This window comes from Oncorhynchus kisutch, linkage group LG16, assembly GCF_002021735.2.
Source record: "Oncorhynchus kisutch isolate 150728-3 linkage group LG16, Okis_V2, whole genome shotgun sequence".
Classification (NCBI taxonomy): domain Eukaryota; kingdom Metazoa; phylum Chordata; class Actinopteri; order Salmoniformes; family Salmonidae; genus Oncorhynchus; species Oncorhynchus kisutch.
The window spans coordinates 2220900-2244416 of NC_034189.2; the positions used below are offsets into that span (position 1 = coordinate 2220900).

The 23517-nt window shown below is 41.1% G+C and overlaps 2 protein-coding genes across 6 annotated transcripts in view; both read right to left on the bottom strand.

Annotated features, from left to right (window-relative positions):
- The window catches only part of LOC109884579 (low affinity immunoglobulin gamma Fc region receptor II-like), a 34140-nt gene extending 22157 nt beyond the window's left edge, over positions 1 to 11983 (bottom strand). Inside the window, exons 1-2 of one of the 3 annotated variants that reach the window (XM_031791566.1) lie at positions 11868 to 11983; positions 8820 to 8864 (exon numbers count right to left, since the gene is read on the bottom strand). In XM_031791566.1, the coding sequence (XP_031647426.1) occupies positions 8820 to 8864; positions 11868 to 11892 (70 nt within the window). In that variant the 5' untranslated portion in view covers positions 11893 to 11983. The remainder of the gene's footprint in view (positions 1 to 8819; positions 8865 to 11867) is intronic. The other 2 variants (XM_031791565.1, XM_031791564.1) reach the window with 2 other exon arrangements.
- LOC116353897 (Fc receptor-like protein 5) overlaps positions 1 to 23517 on the bottom strand; it is a 238553-nt gene that overhangs the window by 98931 nt on the left and 116105 nt on the right. The gene's annotated exons all lie outside the window — the stretch shown is intronic.

The following is a 23517-nucleotide window of genomic DNA, read 5'->3' on the forward strand; positions in this document are numbered from 1 at the left end:
AAACGATGTAGAAATACACATCTGTAAAACAGCACGTCAGAGAATGTAATTGAAGAATGCGTAGAATCGAACCACTTCTGGGAAAATTGGAAAACAGTAAATAAACAAACTATGTTTAAACAGCAGAGAAAACCTCCTAAATTATATATTTTGTCAACTTGAAATGTGAAATTAAAATGTCATTACTTTTCCTAGAGTGACACCAAAATTAGAAAAAGGGAAATGTATTTCCAGCTGTAAACCACAAATATAATTTACACACACACGCACACGCACACGCGCACGCACGCACGCACGCACACACACACACACACACACACACACACACACACACACACACACACACACACACACACACACACACACACACACACACACACACACACACACACACACACACACACACACACCTTGTGAGCCCTGGATGACCCCAGGGCTCACAAGATATGCAGTTGCCCAGGACATCGCCTCAACATTCTACATGTTCATCACACCAGCCATCGGAAAAATCATCCTGGAGATTACAAATTTGGAGGGTTTTTGTAAATATGGAGACAACTGGAAAAGGATGGATGAGATTGACCTGTGTGCCTACATAGGGCTGCTAATCTTACCGAGTGTGTATAGGTCCCGAGGCGAGGCTACATCTCCGGGATGCAGAGAGTGGAAGGGGGATTTTCCGTGCCTCGATGCCACTAAAAGTCTTTCACACTTTCTCAAGAACGCTACGATTTGATAACCGCGAGTCAAAACCTGCAAGACGTGTGAGAGACAAACTGGATGCCATAAGAGAGGTCTGGGAGAAGTGGGTGGAGCGTCTGCCGTACCTCTACAACCCTGGGCCTGAAGTAACAGTGGATGAAGTGTCTGCTGTACCTCTACAACCCTGGGCATGAAGTAACAGTGGATGGAGCTGTACCTCTACAACCCTGGGCCTGAAGTAACAGTGGATGGAGCATCTGCTGTACCTCTACAACCCTGGGCATGAAGTAACAGTGGATGGAGCGTCTGCTGTACCTCTACAACCCTGGCCTGAAGTAACAGTGGATGGAGCTGTACCTCTACAACCCTGGGCCTGAAGTAACAGTGGATGGAGCGTCTGCTGTACCTCTACAACCCTGGGCATGAAGTAACAGTGGATGGAGCTGTACCTCTACAACCCTGGGCATGAAGTAACAGTGGATGGAGCGTCTGCTGTACCTCTACAACCCTGGGCATGAAGTAACAGTGGATGGAGCTGTACCTTTACAACCCTGGGAATGAAGTAACAGTGGATGGAGCGTCTGCTGTACCTCTACAACCCTGGACATGAAGTAACAGTGGATGGAGCTGTACCTCTACAACCCTGGGCATGAAGTAACAGTGGATGGAGCGTCTGCTGTACCTTTACAACCCTGGGCCTGAAGTAACAGTGGATGAAGCGTCTGCCGTACCTCTACAACCCTGGGCCTGAAGAAACAGTGGATGGAGCGTCTGCTGTACCTCTACAACCCTGACCTGAAGTAACAGTGGATGGAGCGTCTGCTGTACCTCTACAACCCTGACCTGAAGAAACAGTGGATGGAGCGTCTGCCGTACCTCTACAACCTTGGGCATGAAGTAACAGTGGATGGAGCGTCTGCTGTACCTTTACAACCCTGGGAATGAAGTAACAGTGGATGGAGCGTCTGCTGTACCTCTACAACCCTGGACATGAAGTAACAGTGGATGGAGCGTCTGCCGTACCTCTACAACCTTGGGCATGAAGTAACAGTGGATGGAGCATCTGCCGTACCTCTACAACCCTGGGAATGAAGTAACAGTGGATGGAGCGTCTGCTGTACCTCTACAACCCTGACCTGAAGTAACAGTGGATGGAGCTGTACCTCTACAACCCTGGGCCTGAAGTAACAGTGGATGGAGCGTCTGCTGTACCTCTACAACCCTGACCTGAAGAAACAGTGGATGGAGCGTCTGCTGTACCTCTACAACCCTGACCTGAAGAAACAGTGGATGGAGCGTCTGCTGTACCTCTACAACCCTGACCTGAAGAAACAGTGGATGGAGCGTCTGCCGTACCTCTACAACCCTGACCTGAAGTAACAGTGGATGGAGCGTCTGCTGTACCTCTACAACCCTGACCTGAAGAAACAGTGGATGGAGCGTCTGCCGTACCTCTACAACCTTGGGCATGAAGTAACAGTGGATGGAGCGTCTGCTGTACCTTTACAACCCTGGGAATGAAGTAACAGTGGATGGAGCGTCTGCTGTACCTCTACAACCCTGGACATGAAGTAACAGTGGATGGAGCGTCTGCCGTACCTCTACAACCTTGGGCATGAAGTAACAGTGGATGGAGCATCTGCCGTACCTCTACAACCCTGGGAATGAAGTAACAGTGGATGGAGCGTCTGCTGTACCTCTACAACCCTGACCTGAAGTAACAGTGGATGGAGCTGTACCTCTACAACCCTGGGCCTGAAGTAACAGTGGATGGAGCGTCTGCTGTACCTCTACAACCCTGACCTGAAGAAACAGTGGATGGAGCGTCTGCTGTACCTCTACAACCCTGACCTGAAGAAACAGTGGATGGAGCGTCTGCTGTACCTCTACAACCCTGACCTGAAGAAACAGTGGATGGAGCGTCTGCCGTACCTCTACAACCCTGACCTGAAGTAACAGTGGATGGAGCGTCTGCTGTACCTCTACAACCCTGACCTGAAGAAACAGTGGATGAGCAACTGGTTCCATTCAGAGGTACATTTTATTTTCATATCTGTAATGTAAGTGATTTTCACAAAAGGTTGCTGTCTTTTCCGGAAACAGCAAGCCAGAAAAGTATGGCATCAAGATATGGTTAGCCTGTGACGCACATTCCAGCTAAGATGAAAGTCTATACAGGGAAGCCGACCAGCCCGGAGAAGAACCAGGGAGTGCAGGTTGTGCTTGATGTGACAGATGGCACAGTTAGAAAGGACAAGCCTGAGCTCCCCCTGCACTCCTCACAACAAGGGGGGGGAGAGGCCTTCTCATCAAAGTTTGCCTTCACCCCCACCGCCACTCTAGTTTCTTACCTCCCAAAGAGGAACAAGAATGTGGTCCTCCTGACCACACTGCACAAAACAGCTGAGATCAGTGATCGTGAGGACAGGAAGCCAGCCATCATCCTGGACTACAACCACAACAAAGGAGGCGTGGACAACCTGGACAAGGTGATTGGAACTTACAGCTGCAGGAGGATGACTGCCGCTGGTCCCTGGTCATTTTCTATAACATCATATATGTGTCCTCATGCAATGCCTTCGTGATATGGAACAAGATCAACCCTACCTGGATGCCTGATAAGCGGAACAAGAGGAGGGTGTTCCTGGAGCAGCTGGGAAATGCACTTGTAACCCCACACATTAAAGAAGGGAGCGCCTCCCCAGCACAGCATCCTCTGAAGCGCTTGTGAAAGTCGTTCAGGGTGCTGAATCTTGTCCTGATCCACCTAAGGCTGCAGCTGGAGAAGGCAAGAGGATGAGATGCCAATTCTGTCCCCAATTAAGGACTGTAAAACAAACACTATGTGCTGCACATGTGAGAAAAACATCAGCACAGTCCATGCACACACACTTGCATACTGTCCTACATGTGCTAATTAGAGTTGATTGATTCATGTTCTTCACATTTTGTTTTGTATCTATTATCTTATTTTATTCTAATTTATTGTTGTTGTTTATACACCTTGTGGGTGGGGGCAATGTTTTAAAAAATGGAAGAAGACCAGTATTTTATAGTTGAATTCCTCAGTGTACAGTATATAAGAATATATCACTATGTTGCCACAACTTTCAAGACTGTTATTGTTTCCCTTCAATAAAATGTGGTCAAAACTGCTTTCTGCTACTTTCTTAGACTATGCAAGTTCTATCTCTTGCTAAAAATGTATGTTTATACCTTTAGCAATAATAATACATCTTTACTTTAGTAAAGAAAACAATTATGGCAGGTGTGTTGTAATTAAAACGAGTTGTTACGGATACAGTTAACCTGTGTGTGTGTTTCTTTTCTCTCCTTCTCCCCTCACAGGTGAAAATCATCACTCCCCAATCAATCATCAATCAGAAGACACACCTCCTCCTATTTCCTACCCTATCACAGTTCCTTCCCCATGGTTTAAAACCCCATCATTTGTTTGCTCTAGAGCTCAATCTCTCTGTAAATGCCATGTCTGTAGGTCTCTGTGTTTCACTCTCGCTTTGTGTCTTAACCTCTCTTTTGTTTGAGCACCTCCAAATCATCTCCTGTGAGTATTGTTTTTGGTTATGGTGTTTGTTTGTTGCTGGTGGGAAAAGGGGGAAACCAAGACAAGTCGCCCATGGGCATACACTACCCGTAGGTGAACTTTGTTAAATACACTAGTTAGAACTGGGTGGACCACCCACTGTATTTTTGGTTAGTTAATTAGCTGTTGTTAAAGTAGGCTAGTCTAGCTTAGGGGTGTTTTTGTATATTTATTGTTTCTTTCCTTGGGTCCAGCTCAGCCCCTTTTCCTGCTCCCCCCCCATTAACGTGTGTTTATAAATAAACCTGGAGTTTGACGGTAGATTTCTGTTGTCGTGGTTTTCGTTTACACTTTTACTTTGTCACAATAATATGAGTTATGTTACGGGTCTCATTACCATCCCCCCCCTAGACTGTCGGGCCAAAAGGGATTCGTAACACGAGTGTTGTCCACTGACTAAATGCAGTCTTTCTGCATTGTGAAGAGGGAAAACCCAGATATTCACAAACTTTGTGATGAATGACAGGTTGTTTCTTCATACAAAATAGATTTGGGGTTTAAAATTAAATTAAGCTGCTTTATTTTAGGGGTTTATTGAAGGCGGGTCATTTTTTACCCTTAGGACAAGGGGAGTTTACAGAATGTTAAGACTACACAAGGGTTAAACTCTTTAAAATCCTCAGCTCTGGCATCTTCCCCAATATTTGGAATCAATAACTAATCACCCCAATCCACAAAAGTGGAGACAAATTTGACCCCAATAACTACCGTGGGATAGCAACAGCAACCTTGGGAAAATCCTCTGCATTATTAACAGCAGACTCGTACATTTCCTCAGTGAAAACAATGTACTGAGCAAATGTCAAATTGGCTTTTTACCAAATTACCGTATGACAGACCACATATTCACACTGCACACCCTAATTGACAAACAAACAAACCAAAAACAATGGAAAAGTCTTATGCTTTGTTGTTTTAAAAAAAGCTTTTTAGTAAATTTGGGGGGTCTGCTATTCAAATTGATGGAAAGCGGTGTTGGGGGAAAATTATATAACATTATCAAATCCTTGTACACAAACAAAAAATGTTTGATTAAATTTGGCAAAAAACACTTCTTTCCACAAGGCCGTGGTTTGAGACAGGGATGCAGCTTGAGCCCCACCCTCTTCAGCATATCAATGAATTGGCGGGGGACCTTGCTAGAGTCTGAAGTAAAATGTCTTCTGTTTGTTGATCTGGTGCTTCTGTCCCCTACCAAGGAGGGCCTACTGCAGCACTGAGATATTCTGCACAGATTTTGTCAGACCGGAACCCTGACAGTAAAGCTCCTTAAGACAAAAATAAAGGTGTTCCAAAACCGGTCCACAAATTTAACCTAGACACCATTTTCTAAACTATACATACCTCTGCCTAAAAAAAAGTTGTGAGTTATCTGAGAGACAAGGCTAGAAGGGCCTTCTACACCATCAAAAGGAACATAAATTGAACATACCAATTAGGATCAGTCTAAAAAAAGACTTGAATCAGTTATAGAACACATTGCCCTTTATGGTTGTGAGGTCTGGGGTCCGCTCACCATCCAAGAATTCACAAAATGGGACAAACACCAAATTTAGACTCTTATGCAAAAATATTCTGTGTGTACAACATAAAACACCAAAATAATGCAAGCAGCACAGAATTACACAAAGCCGCTAATAATCAAAATCCAGGAAATCCAGGCCATTCTACAACCACCTACAAAACATTTAATCTCCCCATCATTGAACTTTAACCTCTTGGATATACCCACCCGGGAGCGTTGTCATCAACTACAGTAATTAGCATAACGCAACGGACAAAAAATATTTTCTAGAAAATATTCATATTATAGTCATATTATAGTCATATTCATGAAATCACAATTGAAATATAGTGAAACACAGCTTAGCCTTTTGTTAATCACCGTCATCTCAGATTTTGAAATTATGCTTTACAGCCAAAGCAGGACAAGCATTTGTAAGTTTATGGATAGCCTAGCATAGGATTATGTCCGGCTAGCAGCAGGTAACTTGGTCACGGAAATCAGAAAAGCAATCAAATTAAATAATTTACCTTTGAAGAACTTTGGATGTTTTCACTCAGACTCCCAGTTAGAAAGCAAATGTTCCTTTTTTCCCAAAATATTATTTTGAGGCGAAATAGCTCCCGTTTCTTCATCATGCTTGGCTGAGAAATCGACCGTAAAATGCTACAACTATAATGACAAACTTTTTGCAAAATTTGCTCCATAATATCGACAGCAACATGGCAAACGTTGTTTAGTATCCATCCTCAAGGTGTTTTTAACATATATATTCAATAATATATCCTTCGAGGCAATTGGTTTCTCATAAGAAGCGATTGGAAAAATGGCTACCTCAGTATTTTACGTGAGATTTTCTGCGGGAGACACCATGTGACATGCTACATATGGTCCCTTACAGACATTCTTCAATGGAAATGCCTAAAAAGACGTCACAATGCTGTAGACACCTTGGGGAAAACGTAGAAAATGTAAGCTCATTCATAGCTCATTCACAGCCATATAAGGAGTCATTGGCATGAGGCGGTTTTAAAAAATGCGGCACTTCCTGGTTGGATTTTTATCTGGGTTTCGCCTGTAACTTCAGTGCTGTGGCACTAACAGACAATATCTTTGCAGATTTGGGAACGTCAGTGTTTTCTTTCCAAAGCTGTCAATTATATGCATAGTTGAGCATCTTTTCGTGACAAAATATCTTGTTTAAAACGGGAACGTTTTTCATCCCAAATGTTTAATAGCGCCCCCTAATGCATAACTTGTTAACCGCCCTTTCATCTTGTAATCTACCCTTTGATTTGTTCTACCAGTCTACACCAGATTCAATATGAGACATTGTATTCAAGCCCAGATCTCCTGCACAGAAAAAAGCTGAGCTAAAGCCAATGTGTAGCCAATTCAATCAATAAATCAAAACAATCAATTAATCAATCAATCAATCAGGAAGAGGTTGACTAGAACTCAGGGAGGTGACATCACAGAGAACCAACTGTGTTAACCCTCTTGCTGTGTTCCAGTCTAATTTTGTTTTTGAATTTTGGTGATTCCCTTATAAAATGTAAGTAACGAATAGCAACCCCAGGTGTAAAATAGTAAATAGCGGCTACTTCTCAGACTTTTGAATTGTCAAGAGGTGTACAAGGGTGTCCGTTTCACCATATCTATTTGTTATGGTCATCGAAATGCTAGCTATTAAATAGTGTCTGTAGAAACAACTAGCTTGTGTCTGTTGCATGGTGTCTATAGAGAAACAACTAGCTTGTGTCTGTTGCATGGTGTCTAGAGAAACAACTAGCTTGTGTCTGTTGCATGGTGTCTATAGAGAAACAACTAGCTTGTGTCTGTTGCATGGTGTCTATAGAGAAACAACTAGCTTGTGTCTGTTGCATGGTGTCTATAGAGAAACAACTAGCTTGTGTCTGTTACATGGTGTCTATAGAGAAACAACTAGCTTGTGTCTGTTGCATGGTGTCTAGAGAAACAACTAGCTTGTGTCTGTTGCACGGTGTCTATAGAAACAACTAGCTTGTGTCTGTTACATGGTGTCTATAGAAACAACTAGCTTGTCTGTTACATGGTGTCTAGAGAAACAACTAGCTTGTGTCTGTTACATGGTGTCTAGAGAAACAACTAGCTTGTCTGTTACATGGTGTCTAGAGAAACAACTAGCTTGTGTCTGTTACATGGTGTCTAGAGAAACAACTAGCTTGTGTCTGTTACATGGTGTCTAGAGAAACAACTAGCTTGTGTCTGTTACATGGTGTCTAGAGAAACAACTAGCTTGTGTCTGTTACATGGTGTCTAGAGAAACAACTAGCTTGTGTCTGTTACATGGTGTCTAGAGAAACAACTAGCTTGTGTCTGTTACTGCTTTCATCTATTTGTTATTGTCATGTTCTGACCATATTTCTTTTGTTATGTCTTTGTTTTAGTGAGTTGGTGGGTTGTCTGTTTGTTTTTCTATGATTTGGTATTTCTGTGTTTGGCCTGATATGGTTCTCAATCAGAGGCAGCTGTCAATCATTGTCCCTGATTGAGAACCATACTTAGGTATGTTTTTGAGTTGTGGGTGATTATTTTCTGTTTCGTATCTGTACCAGACAGAACTGTTTCGGTTTCATTTCGTTCTCTTGTTGGTATGTTAGTGTTCTGAGTTCTATTAAAGAATATGAACACTTACAACGCTGCGCATTGGTCCTCACCTTCTTCCACCACAGACAACCGTTACAGTTATGGCCATCGAAATGCTAGCTATTAAATAGTGTCTAGAGAAACAACTAGCTTCTGTCTGTTGGATCGTGTCTAGAGAGAAACAACTAGCTCTGCAGGACACACACAACAGGTTTTCAGAGAAATTATACTATTATAGATCAGGTGATGAACATAGAGAAATGTTACTATTATAGAACAGGTGATGAATATAGAGAAATGTTACTATTATAGAACAGGTGATGAATATAGAGAAATGTTACTATTATAGAACAGGTGATGAATATAGAGAAATGTACTCACCTCCACCTTGTCCGAGGCTACTGTATACCAGTGAACTCAACAGCACTGAAACACACAGAGAGAACTATCACTATGGTGCATGATGGAAACCATTTGGGCTACAAACCCTAGAGACTCTCAGTTACAAACTAATATGACCCCACTATGGGGAGACTCTCAGATACAAACTAATATGACCCCACTATGGAAAGGGGAGACTCTCAGATACAAACTAATATGACCCCACTATGTAAAGGGGAGACTCGGATACAAACAACAAAAACAGAAATGTATCCTGAGCTTTCTTATGTCTCCTAGATACACTTCAAAACTGTATTACTTGTTATATATCATTTTTTTTTGCCATTTATGAATGTTTCATGCATTTATATGGGGTATGTCTTCACAGATACTAAACATTGCAGATATTAAACCATATAGATATTAAACCATATAGATATTAAACCATATAGATATTAAACTATATAGATATTAAACTATATAGATATTAAACCATATAGATATTAAACCATATAGATATTAAACTATATAGATATTAAACTATATAGATATTAAACCATATAGATATTAAACCATATAGATATTAAACCATATAGATATTAAACCATATAGATATTAAACCATATAGATATTAAATTATATAGATATTAAAATATATAGATATTAAACCATATAGATATTAAACTATATAGATATTAAACCATATAGATATTAAACCATATAGATATTAAACTATATAGATATTAAACTATATAGATATTAAACCATATAGATATTAAATTATATAGATATTAAACCATATAGATATTAAAATATATAGATATTAAACCATATAGATATTAAACTATATAGATATTAAACCATATAGATATTAAACCATATAGATATTAAACTATATAGATATTAAACCATATAGATATTAAACCATATAGATATTAAACCATATAGATATTAAACTATATAGATATTAAACTATATAGATATTAAACTATATAGATATTAAACTATATAGATATTAAACCATATAGATATTAAACCATATAGATATTAAACCACATAGATACAGTTGAAGTTTACATAAATCTTAGGCAAATACATTTAAACTCAGTTTTTCACATTTTGTGACACCTAAACCTAGTAAAAAGTCCCTGTCATAGGTCAGTTAGGATCACCACTTTATTTTAAGAATGTGAATTGTCAGAATAATGGTAGAGAGAATGATTTGTTTCAGCTTTTATTTCTTTCATCACATTCCCAGTGGGTCAGAAGTTTAAATACACTAAATTAGTATTTGGTAGCATTGCCTTTAAATTGTTTATCTTGGGTCAAACGTTTCGGGTAGCCTTCCACAAGCTTCCCACAATAAGTTGGGTGAATTTTGGCCCATTCCTCCTGACAGAGCTGGTGTAACTGAGTCCGGGTTGTAGGCCTCCTTGCTCGCACATGCTTTTTCAGTTCTGCCCACATATTTTCTATAGGATTGAGGTCAGGGCTTTGTGATGGCCACTCCAATACCTTGACTTTGTTGTCCTTAAGCCATTTTGACAACTTTAGAATTATGCTTGTTGTCATTGTTAATTTGGAAGACCCATTTGCGACCAAACTTTAACTTCCCGACAATGTCTTGATGTTGCTTCAATATATCCACATTTTCCTACCTCATGATGCCATCTATTTTGTGAAGTGTACCAGTCTCTCCTGCAGCAAAGCACACCCACAACATGATGCTGCCACCCCCGTGCTTCACAGTTGGAATGGTGTTCTTCGGCTTGCAAGCCTCCCCCTTTTTCCTCCAAACATAACAATGGTAATTATTGCCAAACAGCTCTATTTTTGTTTCATCAGACCAGAGGACATTTCTCCAAAAAGTACGATCTTTGTCCCCATGTGCAGTTGCAAACTTTTCAGGTTATGTAGATATAAGACTCGTTTTACTGTGGATATAGATACTCGTGTACCTGTTTCTTCCAGCATCATCACAAGGTCCTTTGCTGTCTTTTCATCTCTAGGAGACAGAACGCGTCTCATTCCTGAGCGGTATTACGGCTGCGTGGACCCATGGTGTTTAAACTTGAGTACTATTGTTTGTACAGATGAACGTGGTATATTCAGGCGTTTGGAAATTGCTCCCAAGGATGAACCAGACTTGTGGAGGTCTACAATTTTTTTCTGAAGTCTTGGCTGATTTCTTTTGATTTTCCCATGATGTCAAGCAAAGAGGCACTAAGTTTGAAGGTCGGCCTTGAAATACATCCAGAGGTACACCTGCAATGGACTCAATATGTCAATTAGCCTATCAGAAGCTTCTAAAGCTATGATATAATTGTCTGGAATTGTCCAAGCTGTTTAAAGGCACAGTCAACTTAGTTTAGGTAAACTTCTGACCCACTGGAATTGTGATACAGTGAATTATAAGTGAAATAGTCTGTCTGTAAACAATTGTTGAAAAATGACTTGTGTCATGCACACAGTACATGTCCTAACTGACTTGCTAAAACTATATTTTGTTAACAAGAAACTTGTGGAGCGGTTGAAAAATGAGTTTTAATGACTCCAACCTAAGTGTATGTAATCTTCCGACTTCAACTGTATTAAACCACGTAGATATAAAACATATAGACATTAAACTATAGAAATATAAAAATGTTTAATAACGTATACAAACGTTAAACTACATAGATTTTAAATTATATAGATATTAAACCATATAGATAATAAACTATATAGATATTAAAATATATAGGTATTAAACCATTTAGATATTAAATTATATAGATATTAAACTATATAGATATTAAAATATATATATATATTAAACCATATATATATTAAACCATGTAGATTTTAAATTATATAGATATTACACCCTATAGATATTAAATTATATAGATATTAAACTATATAGATATTAAACTATATAGATATTAAACTATATAGATATTAAACTATATAGATATTAAATATATAGATATTAAACCATATAGATATTACACTATATAGATATTAAACTATACAGATATTAAACCATTTAGATAATATTAAACTCACAGAGTAGGAGACAGGTCCGTTCCATTTCAACGTGTCGATCACAAACTCTCTCAACTCTTGTGACCACCTCTCCTCTCTACCCATCTCTACTTCCTCTCTACTGAGAAGGACTGAGAGGTGTGAAAGATGTGTGTGACAGACGGAGTGGGCCTAGAGAGACTAGATACACAGAGAGACCGAGAAAGAGAGATTGAGAGTAACAGGGAGAGAGAGACGGAGAGAGAGAGACAGGGTGAGAGACAGCGATAGGGAGCGATAGAGATACGGAGAGAGAAGAGAGATGGAGACAGAGACAGAGAGGGGTGGCAGGTAGCATAGTGGTAGAGCGTTGGACTAGTGACTTAAAGGTTGCAAGATCGAATCCCCGAGCTGAGAAGGTACACATCTTTTGTTCGTTCTACAAGGCAGGTAACCCACTGTTCCTTGGCCATCATTGAAAATAAGAATTTGTTCATAACTGACTTGCCTAGTTAAATAAAGGCAAAATAAAAAATATTTTTAAAAGAGACAGAGAAAGACAGAGAGAAGAGAGACAGACTAACAGACAGGGAGACACATACAGACAGAGCGAGTGCGAGGTCTGGGGTCCGCTCACCAAGCAAGAGTTCACAAAATGGGACAAACATCAAATTGGGACTCTGCATGCAGAATTCTGCAAAAACATCCTTTGTGTACAATGTAAAACAACACATAATGCATGCAGAGCAGAATTAGGCTGATTCTTGCACATTTTTTAAAATCCAGAAAAGAGCTATTAAATTCTACAACCACCTTAAAAGAAAGTGATACTCAAACCTTCCCTAACAAAGCCATCACCTACAGAGACATGAACCTGGAGTAGAGTCCCCTAAGCAAGCTGGTCCTGGGGCTCTGATAACAAACACTAACAGACCCCACAGATCCCCAGGACAGCAACACAATTAGACCCAACCTAATATTAAGGAAAGCTTTGACGATGTACAGACTTGTGAGCATAACCTTGCTATTGAGAAAGGCTGCCTGGCTCTCAAGAGAAGACAGTCTATGTGCATATTGAGGTGGAAACTGAGCTGCACTACAACCCATATTTATGTTTATTCATTTTAACTGTTCACTAACCATTTGCATATAAAATAACATTTGAAATGTCTTTATTCTTTTTAAACTCCTGTGAGAGTTATGTTTACTGTACATTTTTTATTGTTTATTTCACTTTTGTTTGTCTTCAACAAAGCCCCTTTAATTAAATTGAATTGAGCAGATGAGTTCTTGATTTTTTTCAACATGTTTTTACAAATTTTTTTATTTAAAGTTCGATAAACTTGCTCTGACAAACCAACGACCAGCAAACAGACCAGCAAAACAACCAGCAAAACAACCAGCAAACAGAAACCTAAAAACACCATACAACCTGAACCTAGAACTGATTGAGTAATGTTTAGTCTGAAGTTACTTTTAAAATCCAAGAAGAATACTACATTACAATAATATATTTGATCTTATATGGACTGAATACCAAGCTTGCTAGAACAGAACAGATCTAGTTGCAACTTCAATTAGCACAGAGGTGTGAAGTCGAAGTCCTTGAGCAGGAGAGTTTCACAGCCACCCCCACCGAATGCTATATGGGGGATTGTGTCAGAAGTGCCCTTGAGCAGTTTCACACTCAGTGTTTTGTTTCTCAGCTTTAATATTGCAGATAGACTGTGACTTCTGTCAATGTATTTATCCTCATCATTTTCAATCCCCCACATATATATGTGTTGTATATTTTCCTTTATTATTTTCCCCTAACCCTACCACCCCTCCCCAAATTGGAGTAAACTAATGGACAACAACACTTAGGCTTATACAACGAACTGCCCTTGCTGTCTCTGCCTGGCAGGTTCCCCTCTTTCCACTGGGATCCTCTGCCTCTAACCCTATTACAGGGGCTGAGTCACTGGCTTACTGGTGCTCTTTCATGCCGTCCCTAGGAGGGGTGTGTCACTTGAGTGGGTTGAGTCACTGACGTGGTCTTCCTGTCTGGGTTGGCGCACCCCCTTGGGTTGTGCCGTGGCGGAGATCTTTGTGGGCTATACTCGGCCTTTGTGGGCTATACTCGGCCTTGTCTCAGGATGGTAAGTTGGTGGTTGAAAATAATTCTAACTCTAATTCTAATTATCTCTTTCTCTCTTTCTTTCTCTCTCTCTCGGAGGACCTGAGCCCTAAGACCATGCCTCAGGACTACCTGGCATGATGACTCCTTGCTGTCCCCAGTCCACCTGGCCGTGCTGCTGCTCCAGTTTCAACTGTTCTGCCTGCGGCTATGGAACCCTGACCTGTTCACCGGACGTGCTACCTGTCCCAGACCTGCTGTTTTCAACTCTCTAGAGACAGCAGGAGTGGTAGACATACTCTAGCCGCCGTGCTTCTACACCTGCATTGCTTGCTGTTTGGGGTTTTAGGCTGGGTTTCTGTTCAGCACTTTGAGATATCAGCTGCTGTACGAAGGGCTATATAAATACATTTGGTTTGATTTGTGTAGCACGGGGGTGGCAGCATCATGTTGTGGGGGTGCTTTGCTGCAGGAGGGACTAGTCCACTTCACAAAATAGATGGCATCATGAGGTAGGAAAATATGTGGATATATTGAAGCAACATCTCAAGACATCAATCAGGAAGTTAAAATGGACATGGACCCCAAGCATACTTCCAAAGTTGTGGCAAAATGGCTTAAGGACAACAAAGTCAAGGTATTGGAGTGGCCATCACAAAGCCCTGACCACAAGCCTGAAGAACATTTGTGGGCCGAACTGAAAGAGTGTGTGCGAGCAAGGAGGCCTACAAACCTGACTCAGTTACACCAGCTCTGTCAGGAGGAATGGGCCAAAATTCACCCAACTTATTGTGGGAAGCTTGTGGAAGGCTACCCGAAACGTTTGACCCAAGAAACAATTTAAAGGCAATGCTACCAAATACAAATTTAGTGTATTTAAACTTCTGACCCACTGGGAATGTGATGAAAGAAATAAAAGCTGAAACAAATCATTCTCTCATCTCTTATTCTGACATTTCACATTATTAAAATAAAGTGGTGATCCTAACTGACATAAAACAGTGAATTTTTACTAGGATTAAATGTCAGGAATTGTGAAAAACGGAGTTTAAATGTATCTGGCTAAGGTGTATGTAAACTTCCGTCTTCAACTGTATGTATATATATAAAAATATATATGTTTACCCCCCAAAAATATTTGAGGGATTGAAAATGATGCAGACAATTACATTGATGGAAGCGACAAGTTTTCTGCAATATTAAAGCTGATCCTACCCTAAAAATATTCCTCCCCCAAAATTATATCCGATCATCTCGCCTACTGAGGAAGGTCGCAGCTGTGGTCTACGATTCCTTGCCAGTACTTCATCGGCAGTATGTGACTGATACTTCCAACTCTGATCGGTGGACGGAGGGTCTAGATGATGTGTTCCCTGCGCTGAATGTTAATGCTGCGGTTCGAGCAGGATATGGGGATGCTGCTTACCTTCACCCTGGGGAGTTCAAGGCAGTAGGAAAGAAGGCCATGTACATATGTGTAAAAGTGTCCCGTGCTTCTTCCCTGGAAGGGGTCAAATCGACGAGGTGAGCGGGTGTGTTTTGTCCAGGTGCCTCCCCAAAAGGCTGTTAGCGGTCTTTATACAAACTGCCTATTGAACAGAGGACAGTTGACCTACATGGAGCTATAGCCACCAACATGCATCTGGTACACCTGGATCCTACAGTTGGGGAGGGGTGTCCATTCTGTGCTGAGTCTGAAACTGGCACATTTCTTCTTATAGTGTCCCATGTTGGTCGGGATGATTGACCGGATCATTAGTTGGTTTTCAGCTGTCGTAGAGGTTTTCGCTTCCCAAATGTTTATATTTAGTCGAAGGGGTGTACTTCTCTCACTTAACGTTGTGTCAGGTGCAGCTAAATTAGCAATTTGGAAGACATGTGGTGGGAATGTTTGCTTATCACAAACTAGTTAACTGTTTATGAGTATATGTGGTATTCAGAGGTTGTGTTTAGTTGCTGTGGAGGAAGATTTGGTGTTGTGTTTTTAATTGATATTTAATCATGTTTTTGTTTGAGTGTTAATTGTGCTGAGTTACAAGACCCAATAAAGTTTTTTTAAATTCTCTCTCTCTCTCTAAATTCAATACAATTAAATTTAAAGGGCTTTATTGGCATAGGAAATATATTTTTACAATGCCAAAGAAAATAGAATAGACAAACAAAAGGTAAAGAAACAAGGGAAACATTAAACAAAAGTTTTAAAAGAACATAGACATATCAAATTATATTATTGGCTATGTACAGTTTCAAACGATGTTCAAGAAGTTGAAGTATGAAAAAAAAGAGGGAAATATAGGTTGTAGTTACAATACTGATTGTGCTCCACTGGTTGCCAGGGCAACTGGTTGCTAGGGCAGCATCTTGCAGGTATTTCACCCAATACACATGGGAGGTTATCAATGTTTGATTTGTTTTCAAATTTCAAATTCTTTGTGGGTCTGTGTGATCTATGGGAAATACAGTGGCTTGCGAAAGTATTTGTCATTTTTCCTATTTTGTTGCCTTACAACCTGGTATTAAAATAGATTTTTGGGGGTTTGTATCATTTGATTTACACAACATGCCTACCACGTTGAAGATGCAAAATGTTTTATTGTGAAACAAACAAGAAATAACACAACCTGAAAACTTGAGCGTGCGTAACTATTCAGCCCCAAGTCAATACTTTGTAGACCCACTTTTTGCAGCAATTACAGCTGCGAGTCTCTTGGGGTATGTCTCTATAAGCTTGGCACATCTAGACACCGGGATTTTTTCCCCCATTCTTCAAGGCAAAACTGCTCCAACTCCTTCAAGAGGGATTGGTTCCGCTGGTGTGCAGCAATCTTTAAGTCATGCCACAGATTCTCAATTGGATTGAGTTCTGGGCTTTGACTAGGCTATTCCACAACATTTAAATGTTTCCCCTTAAACCACTTGAGTGTTGCTTTAGCAGTATGTTACGGTCAACCTCCTTCCCAGTCTCAAATGGAAGTCTCTATGGGAAGATTGAAACAGGTCGCCCGAAGGAATTTCCCTGTATTTAGCGCCATCCATCATTCCTTCAATTCTGACCAGTTTCCCAGTCCCTGCCAATGAAAAACATCCCCACAGCATGATGCTGCCACCACCATGCTTCACTGTGGGGATGGTGTTCTCGGGTTGATGAGAGATGTTGGGTTTGAGCCAGACATAGCATTTTCCTGATGGCCAAAAAGCTCAATTTTAGTCTCATCTTGTAACGGTTCTCTTGTGGTGAAGGAAGATGCAGCGTGTAGATTGCGATCCGTGTTTATTAAACTGAAGTAACACGAATCTAAATACAAACACTACAAAACAATAAACGTAGCGAAAACCGAAACAGCCTAATACTTGTGCACATACACACAGCACAAGGACACTAAGGACAATCACCCACAAAACCCAACACAAAACAGGCTACCTAAATATGGTTCCCAATCAGAGACAATGACTAACACCTGCCTCTGATTGAGAACCATATCAGGCCAAACATAGAAATAGACAAACCAGACACACAACATAGAATGCCCACCCAGCTCACGTCCTGACCAACACTAAAACAAGGAAAACACATACGAACGATGGTCAGACCGTGACACATCTGACCAGAGTACCTTCTTCCATATGTTTGGGGAGTCTCCCACATGCCTTTTGGCAAACACCAAACGTGTTTTCTTATTGTTATCTTTAAGCAATGGCTTTTTTCTGGCCACTCTTCTGTAAAGCCCAACTCTGTGGGGTGTATGGCTTAAAGTGGACCTATGGACAGATACTCCAATCTCCGCTGTGGAGCGTTGCAACTCCTTCACTGTTATCTTTGTTCTCTTTGTTGCTTCTCTGATTAATGCCCTCCTTGCCTGTTCTGTTTTGATGGCCTTATCAGATTTGTTGTGGTGCCGTATTCTTTCAATTTTTTTTATAAAGGATTTAATGGTGCCCCGTGGTATGTTCAGAGATTTCAGAGTTTCAGAGATTTTTTTTATAACCCAACCCTGATCCCCTCATCTGTACTTCTCCACAACTGTTTGGAGAGCTCCTTGATCTACTGAGATCATGTGACAGTTCATGTGACACTTAGATTTCCCACAGGTGGAATTTATTTAACTAATTATGTGACTTCTGAAGGTAATTGGTTGTGCTAGATCTTATTTAGGGGCTTCATAGCAAAGGGGGTGAATACATACGCATGCACCACTTTTCCGTTTTTAATACATTACATTTTGAAGTTATGTTTTTCATTTCACTTCACCATTTTGGACTATTTTGTGTTTGTCCATTACATGAAATCCAAATAAAAATCCATGTAAATGACAGGTTGCAACAAAATAGGGAAAACGGCAAGGGGGATGAAAACTTTTGCAAGTATGTGTCTCTAATGTGTCATATATTTGTCAGAAGGTTAGGAAGTGCAGCTTAGTTTCCACCTTATTTTGTGGGCACTGGGCACATAGCCTATCATCTCTCGAAAGCCAGGTCTGCCTTCTGGAAACAGAAGATACTCTACAAGAATGAAGGAGTCCATCCAAATCATCTTGGCTCCTGGACTCTGTCCACGCATTTCAAGGCTGCATTGAAACAATGACTTATCAATGACCCAAGACCAACTCAGTTAATCCCTACCATTGTGACAATGAGTTGGTTGATGTCCACCCGAGCCACTGCCTGTTCTCCCCACTATTGTCCAGAAGGCGAGGTCAGTACAGGTGCATCAAAGCTGGGACCGAGAGACTGAAAAACAGATTATATCTTTATGCCATCACTGTTAAACAGCCATCACTAACACATTAGAGGCTGCTGTCTATAGGCATAGACTAGGAATCACTGGCCACTTTTAAGGAATGGAACACTAATCACTTTAATAATGTTCACATATCTTGCATTACTCATCTCATATTTATATACTGTATTCTATACTATTCTACTGTATCTTGGTCCGTTCTGCTCTAACATCGTTCGTCCATATGTATATAGTCTTAATTCATTCCTACTTAGATTTGTGTGTATTAGGTGTATGTTGTGTAATTTGTTAGATATTACTTGTTGGATATTACTGCATTGTCAGAACTAGAAGCACAAGCATTTCACTACACCCGCAGTAAAATCTGATAACCATGTGTATGTGACCAATAAAATGTGAAATTATTTGATTTGATTGAAGAATTTTTAACCAGATCCTAATTGGGATGTTGAGTTTATCCTTTTGATGTCCCTTTTTGCCTTGATCGATCAGAGCCTTATTTACAGCCTTGATCGTTCACAGCCTTGATCGTTCACAGCCTTGTTTTACAGCCTTGATCGTTCACAGCCTTGATCGTTCACAGCCTTGTTTACAGCCTTGTTTTAAAGCCTTGTTTTACAGCCTTGATCGTTCACAGCCTTGATCGTTCACAGCCTTGTTTTACAGCCTTGTTTTACAGCCTTGATCGTTCACAGCCTTGATCGTTCACAGCCTTGATCGTTCACAGCCTTGTTTACAGCCTTGTTTTACAGCCTTGTTTACAGCCTTGATCGTTCACAGCTTTGTTTTACAGCATTGATCGTTCACAGCCTTGATTGTTCACAGCCTTGATCGTTCACAGCCTTGATTACAGCCTTGATCGTTCACAGCCTTGTTTTACAGCCTTGATCGTTCACAGCCTTGTTTTACAGACTTGATCGTTCACAGCCTTGATCGTTCACAGCCTTGATTACAGCCTTGATCGTTCACAGCCTTGTTTTACAGCCTTGATCGTTCACAGCCTTGATCGTTCACAGCCTTGATTACAGCCTTGATCGTTCACAGCCTTGTTTTACAGCATTGATCGTTCACAGCCTTGTTTTACAGCATTGATCGTTCACTGCCTTGATTACAGCCTTGATCGTTCACAGCCTTGTTCACAGCCTTGTTCACAGCCTTGTTCACAGCCTTGTTTACAGCCTTGTTCACAGCCTTGATGGTTCACAGCCTTGTTTACAGCCTTGATCGTTCACAGCCTTGTTTACAGCCTTGATCGTTCACAGCCTTGTTTACAGCCTTGATCGTTCACAGCCTTGTTCACAGCCTTGTTCACAGCCTTGATCGTTCACAGCCTTGATCGTTCACAGCCTTGTTCACAGCCTTGTTCACAGCCTTGTTCACAGCCTTGTTTACAGCCTTGATGGTTCACAGCCTTGTTTACAGCCTTGTTCACAGCCTTGTTTACAGCCTTGATGGTTCACAGCCTTGTTTACAGCCTTGTTCACAGCCTTGATGGTTCACAGCCTTGTTTACAGCCTTGATGGTTCACAGCCTTGTTTACAGCCTTGATGGTTCACAGCCTTGTTTACAGCCTTGTTCACAGCCTTGTTTACAGCCTTGATGGTTCACAGCCTTGTTTAGGCCAAGGTAGGTATAATTATTTGTGTCTTGGCTACTGGACCTTTTTTGGAACACCATTATTGTTTTGTCTTCCTGAGGTTTACTGTTAGGGCCCAAGTCTGACAGAATCTGTGTAGACGATCTAGATGCTGCTGCTGGCCCTCAAATCAAATCAAATCAAATGTATTTATATAGCCCTTCGTACATCAGCTGATATCTCAAAGTGCTGTACAGAAACCCAGCCTAAAACCCCAAACAGCAAGCAATGCAGGTGTAGAAGCACGGTGGCTAGGAAAAACTCCATAGGTTGGGGACAGATCTAGGTGCTGCTGTAGGCCCTCCTTGGTTGGGGACAGATCTAGGTGCTGCTGTAGGCCCTCCTTGGTTGGGGACAGATCTAGGTGCTGCTGTAGGCCCTCCTTGGTTGGGGACAGAAGCACCAGATACTCTGCAAACAGTACACATTCGATTTATGAGTGCAGTAGGGTGAGGCCGGGTGCTGCAGACTGTTCTAGTGCCCTTGCAAATTCATTGATATATATATGTTGAAGAGGGTGAGGCTACATCTGTGTGTTTATTGCCAATATTAACTGCACACTTGTTGTTTGTGTACATTGCTTTCATAATGTCATATGCTTTCCCTCCACAACTTTCCATCAATTTGTATAGCAGACCCTCATGCCAAATTGAGTCAAAAGCCTTTTTGAAATCAACAAAGGAAGACTGCTTTTGTTTTATTTTTGTCAATTAGAGTGTGCAGGGTGTCGTCTGTTGTACGCATTTTTGGTAAGAAGCCAATTTGACATTTGCTCAGGACATTGTTTTCACTGAGGAAATGTTGGACTCTCTCTCTATCCCTGTCTCTCTCTCTCCCTGTCTGTCTCTATCCCTGTCTCTCTCTCCCTGTCTCTCTCTCTCTCTCTCTCCCTGTCTCTCTCTCTCTCCCTGTCTCTCTCTCTCCCTGTCTCTCTCTCTCCCTGTCTCATCTCTGTCTTTCTCTGTCTCTCTCTCCATCTCTTTCTGTCTCCCTGTCTCTCTGTCTCTTTGTCTCTCCCAGTCTTTCCCAGTCTCTCCGAGTCTCTGTCTCTTCCAGTCTCTTCCAGTCTCTCCCTGTCTCTCCCTGTCTCTTTCTCTCCATCTCTTTTTCTCCCTGTTTCTCTCGATCTCTCTTCTCTCTGTGTATCTCTACTCTCTAGGCCCCTTCCTTCTGTCACAAACATCTTTCACACCTCTCAGTCTTTCTCAGTAGAGAGGAAGTATAGATGGGTAGAGAGGAGAGGAGACAAGAGGTGGGGTGGGGGGATGGACAGTCTAGAAGTCACTAGAGTTTAGATACAGTTAGTGATCGACACGTTGAGATGGAACGCCTTCTACTCTGTGAGTTTAATTAATATTTAATACTCTGTGAGTTTAATATTATCTAAATGGTTTAATATCTATACCGTTTAATATCAATATGGTTTAATATCTATATAGTTTTATATCTACATGGTTTAATATCTACATAATTTAATATCTATACAGTTTAATATCAATATGGTTTAATATCTATATAGTTTAATATCTATATGGTTTAATATCTATACAGTTTAATTTCTATATGGTTTAATATCAATATGGTTTAATATCTATATAGTTTAATATCACAGCCTTGTTTTACAGCCTTGTTTTACAGCCTTGATCGTTCACAGCCTTGATCGTTCACAGCCTTGATCGTTCACAGCCTTGTTTACAGCCTTGTTTTACAGCCTTGTTTACAGCCTTGATCGTTCACAGCTTTGTTTTACAGCATTGATCGTTCACAGCCTTGATTGTTCACAGCCTTGATCGTTCACAGCCTTGATTACAGCCTTGATCGTTCACAGCCTTGTTTTACAGCCTTGATCGTTCACAGCCTTGTTTTACAGCCTTGATCGTTCACAGCCTTGATCGTTCACAGCCTTGATTACAGCCTTGATCGTTCACAGCCTTGTTTTACAGCCTTGTTTTACAGCCTTGATCGTTCACAGCCTTGATCGTTCACAGCCTTGATCGTTCACAGCCTTGTTTACAGCCTTGTTTTACAGCCTTGTTTACAGCCTTGATCGTTCACAGCTTTGTTTTACAGCATTGATCGTTCACAGCCTTGATTGTTCACAGCCTTGATCGTTCACAGCCTTGATTACAGCCTTGATCGTTCACAGCCTTGTTTTACAGCCTTGATCGTTCACAGCCTTGTTTTACAGCCTTGATCGTTCACAGCCTTGATCGTTCACAGCCTTGATTACAGCCTTGATCGTTCACAGCCTTGTTTTACAGCCTTGATCGTTCACAGCCTTGATCGTTCACAGCCTTGATTACAGCCTTGATCGTTCACAGCCTTGTTTTACAGCATTGATCGTTCACAGCCTTGTTTTACAGCATTGATCGTTCACTGCCTTGATTACAGCCTTGATCGTTCACAGCCTTGTTCACAGCCTTGTTCACAGCCTTGTTTACAGCCTTGTTCAAAGCCTTGATGGTTCACAGCCTTGTTTACAGCCTTGATCGTTCACAGCCTTGTTTACAGCCTTGATCGTTCACAGCCTTGTTCACAGCCTTGATCGTTCACAGCCTTGTTCACAGCCTTGTTCACAGCCTTGTTTACAGCCTTGATCGTTCACAGCCTTGTTCACAGCCTTGTTTTACAGCCTTGATCGTTCACAGCCTTGATCGTTCACAGCCTTGATTACAGCCTTGATCGTTCACAGCCTTGTTTTACAGCCTTGATCGTTCACAGCCTTGATCGTTCACAGCCTTGATTACAGCCTTGATCGTTCACAGCCTTGTTTTACAGCATTGATCGTTCACAGCCTTGTTTTACAGCATTGATCGTTCACTGCCTTGATTACAGCCTTGATCGTTCACAGCCTTGTTCACAGCCTTGTTCACAGCCTTGTTTACAGCCTTGTTCAAAGCCTTGATGGTTCACAGCCTTGTTTACAGCCTTGATCGTTCACAGCCTTGTTTACAGCCTTGATCGTTCACAGCCTTGTTCACAGCCTTGATCGTTCACAGCCTTGTTCACAGCCTTGTTCACAGCCTTGTTTACAGCCTTGATCGTTCACAGCCTTGTTCACAGCCTTGTTTACAGCCTTGATGGTTCACAGCCTTGTTTACAGCCTTTGTTCACAGCCTTGTTTACAGCCTTGATGGTTCACAGCCTTGTTTACAGCCTTGTTCACAGCCTTGATGGTTCACAGCCTTGTTTACAGCCT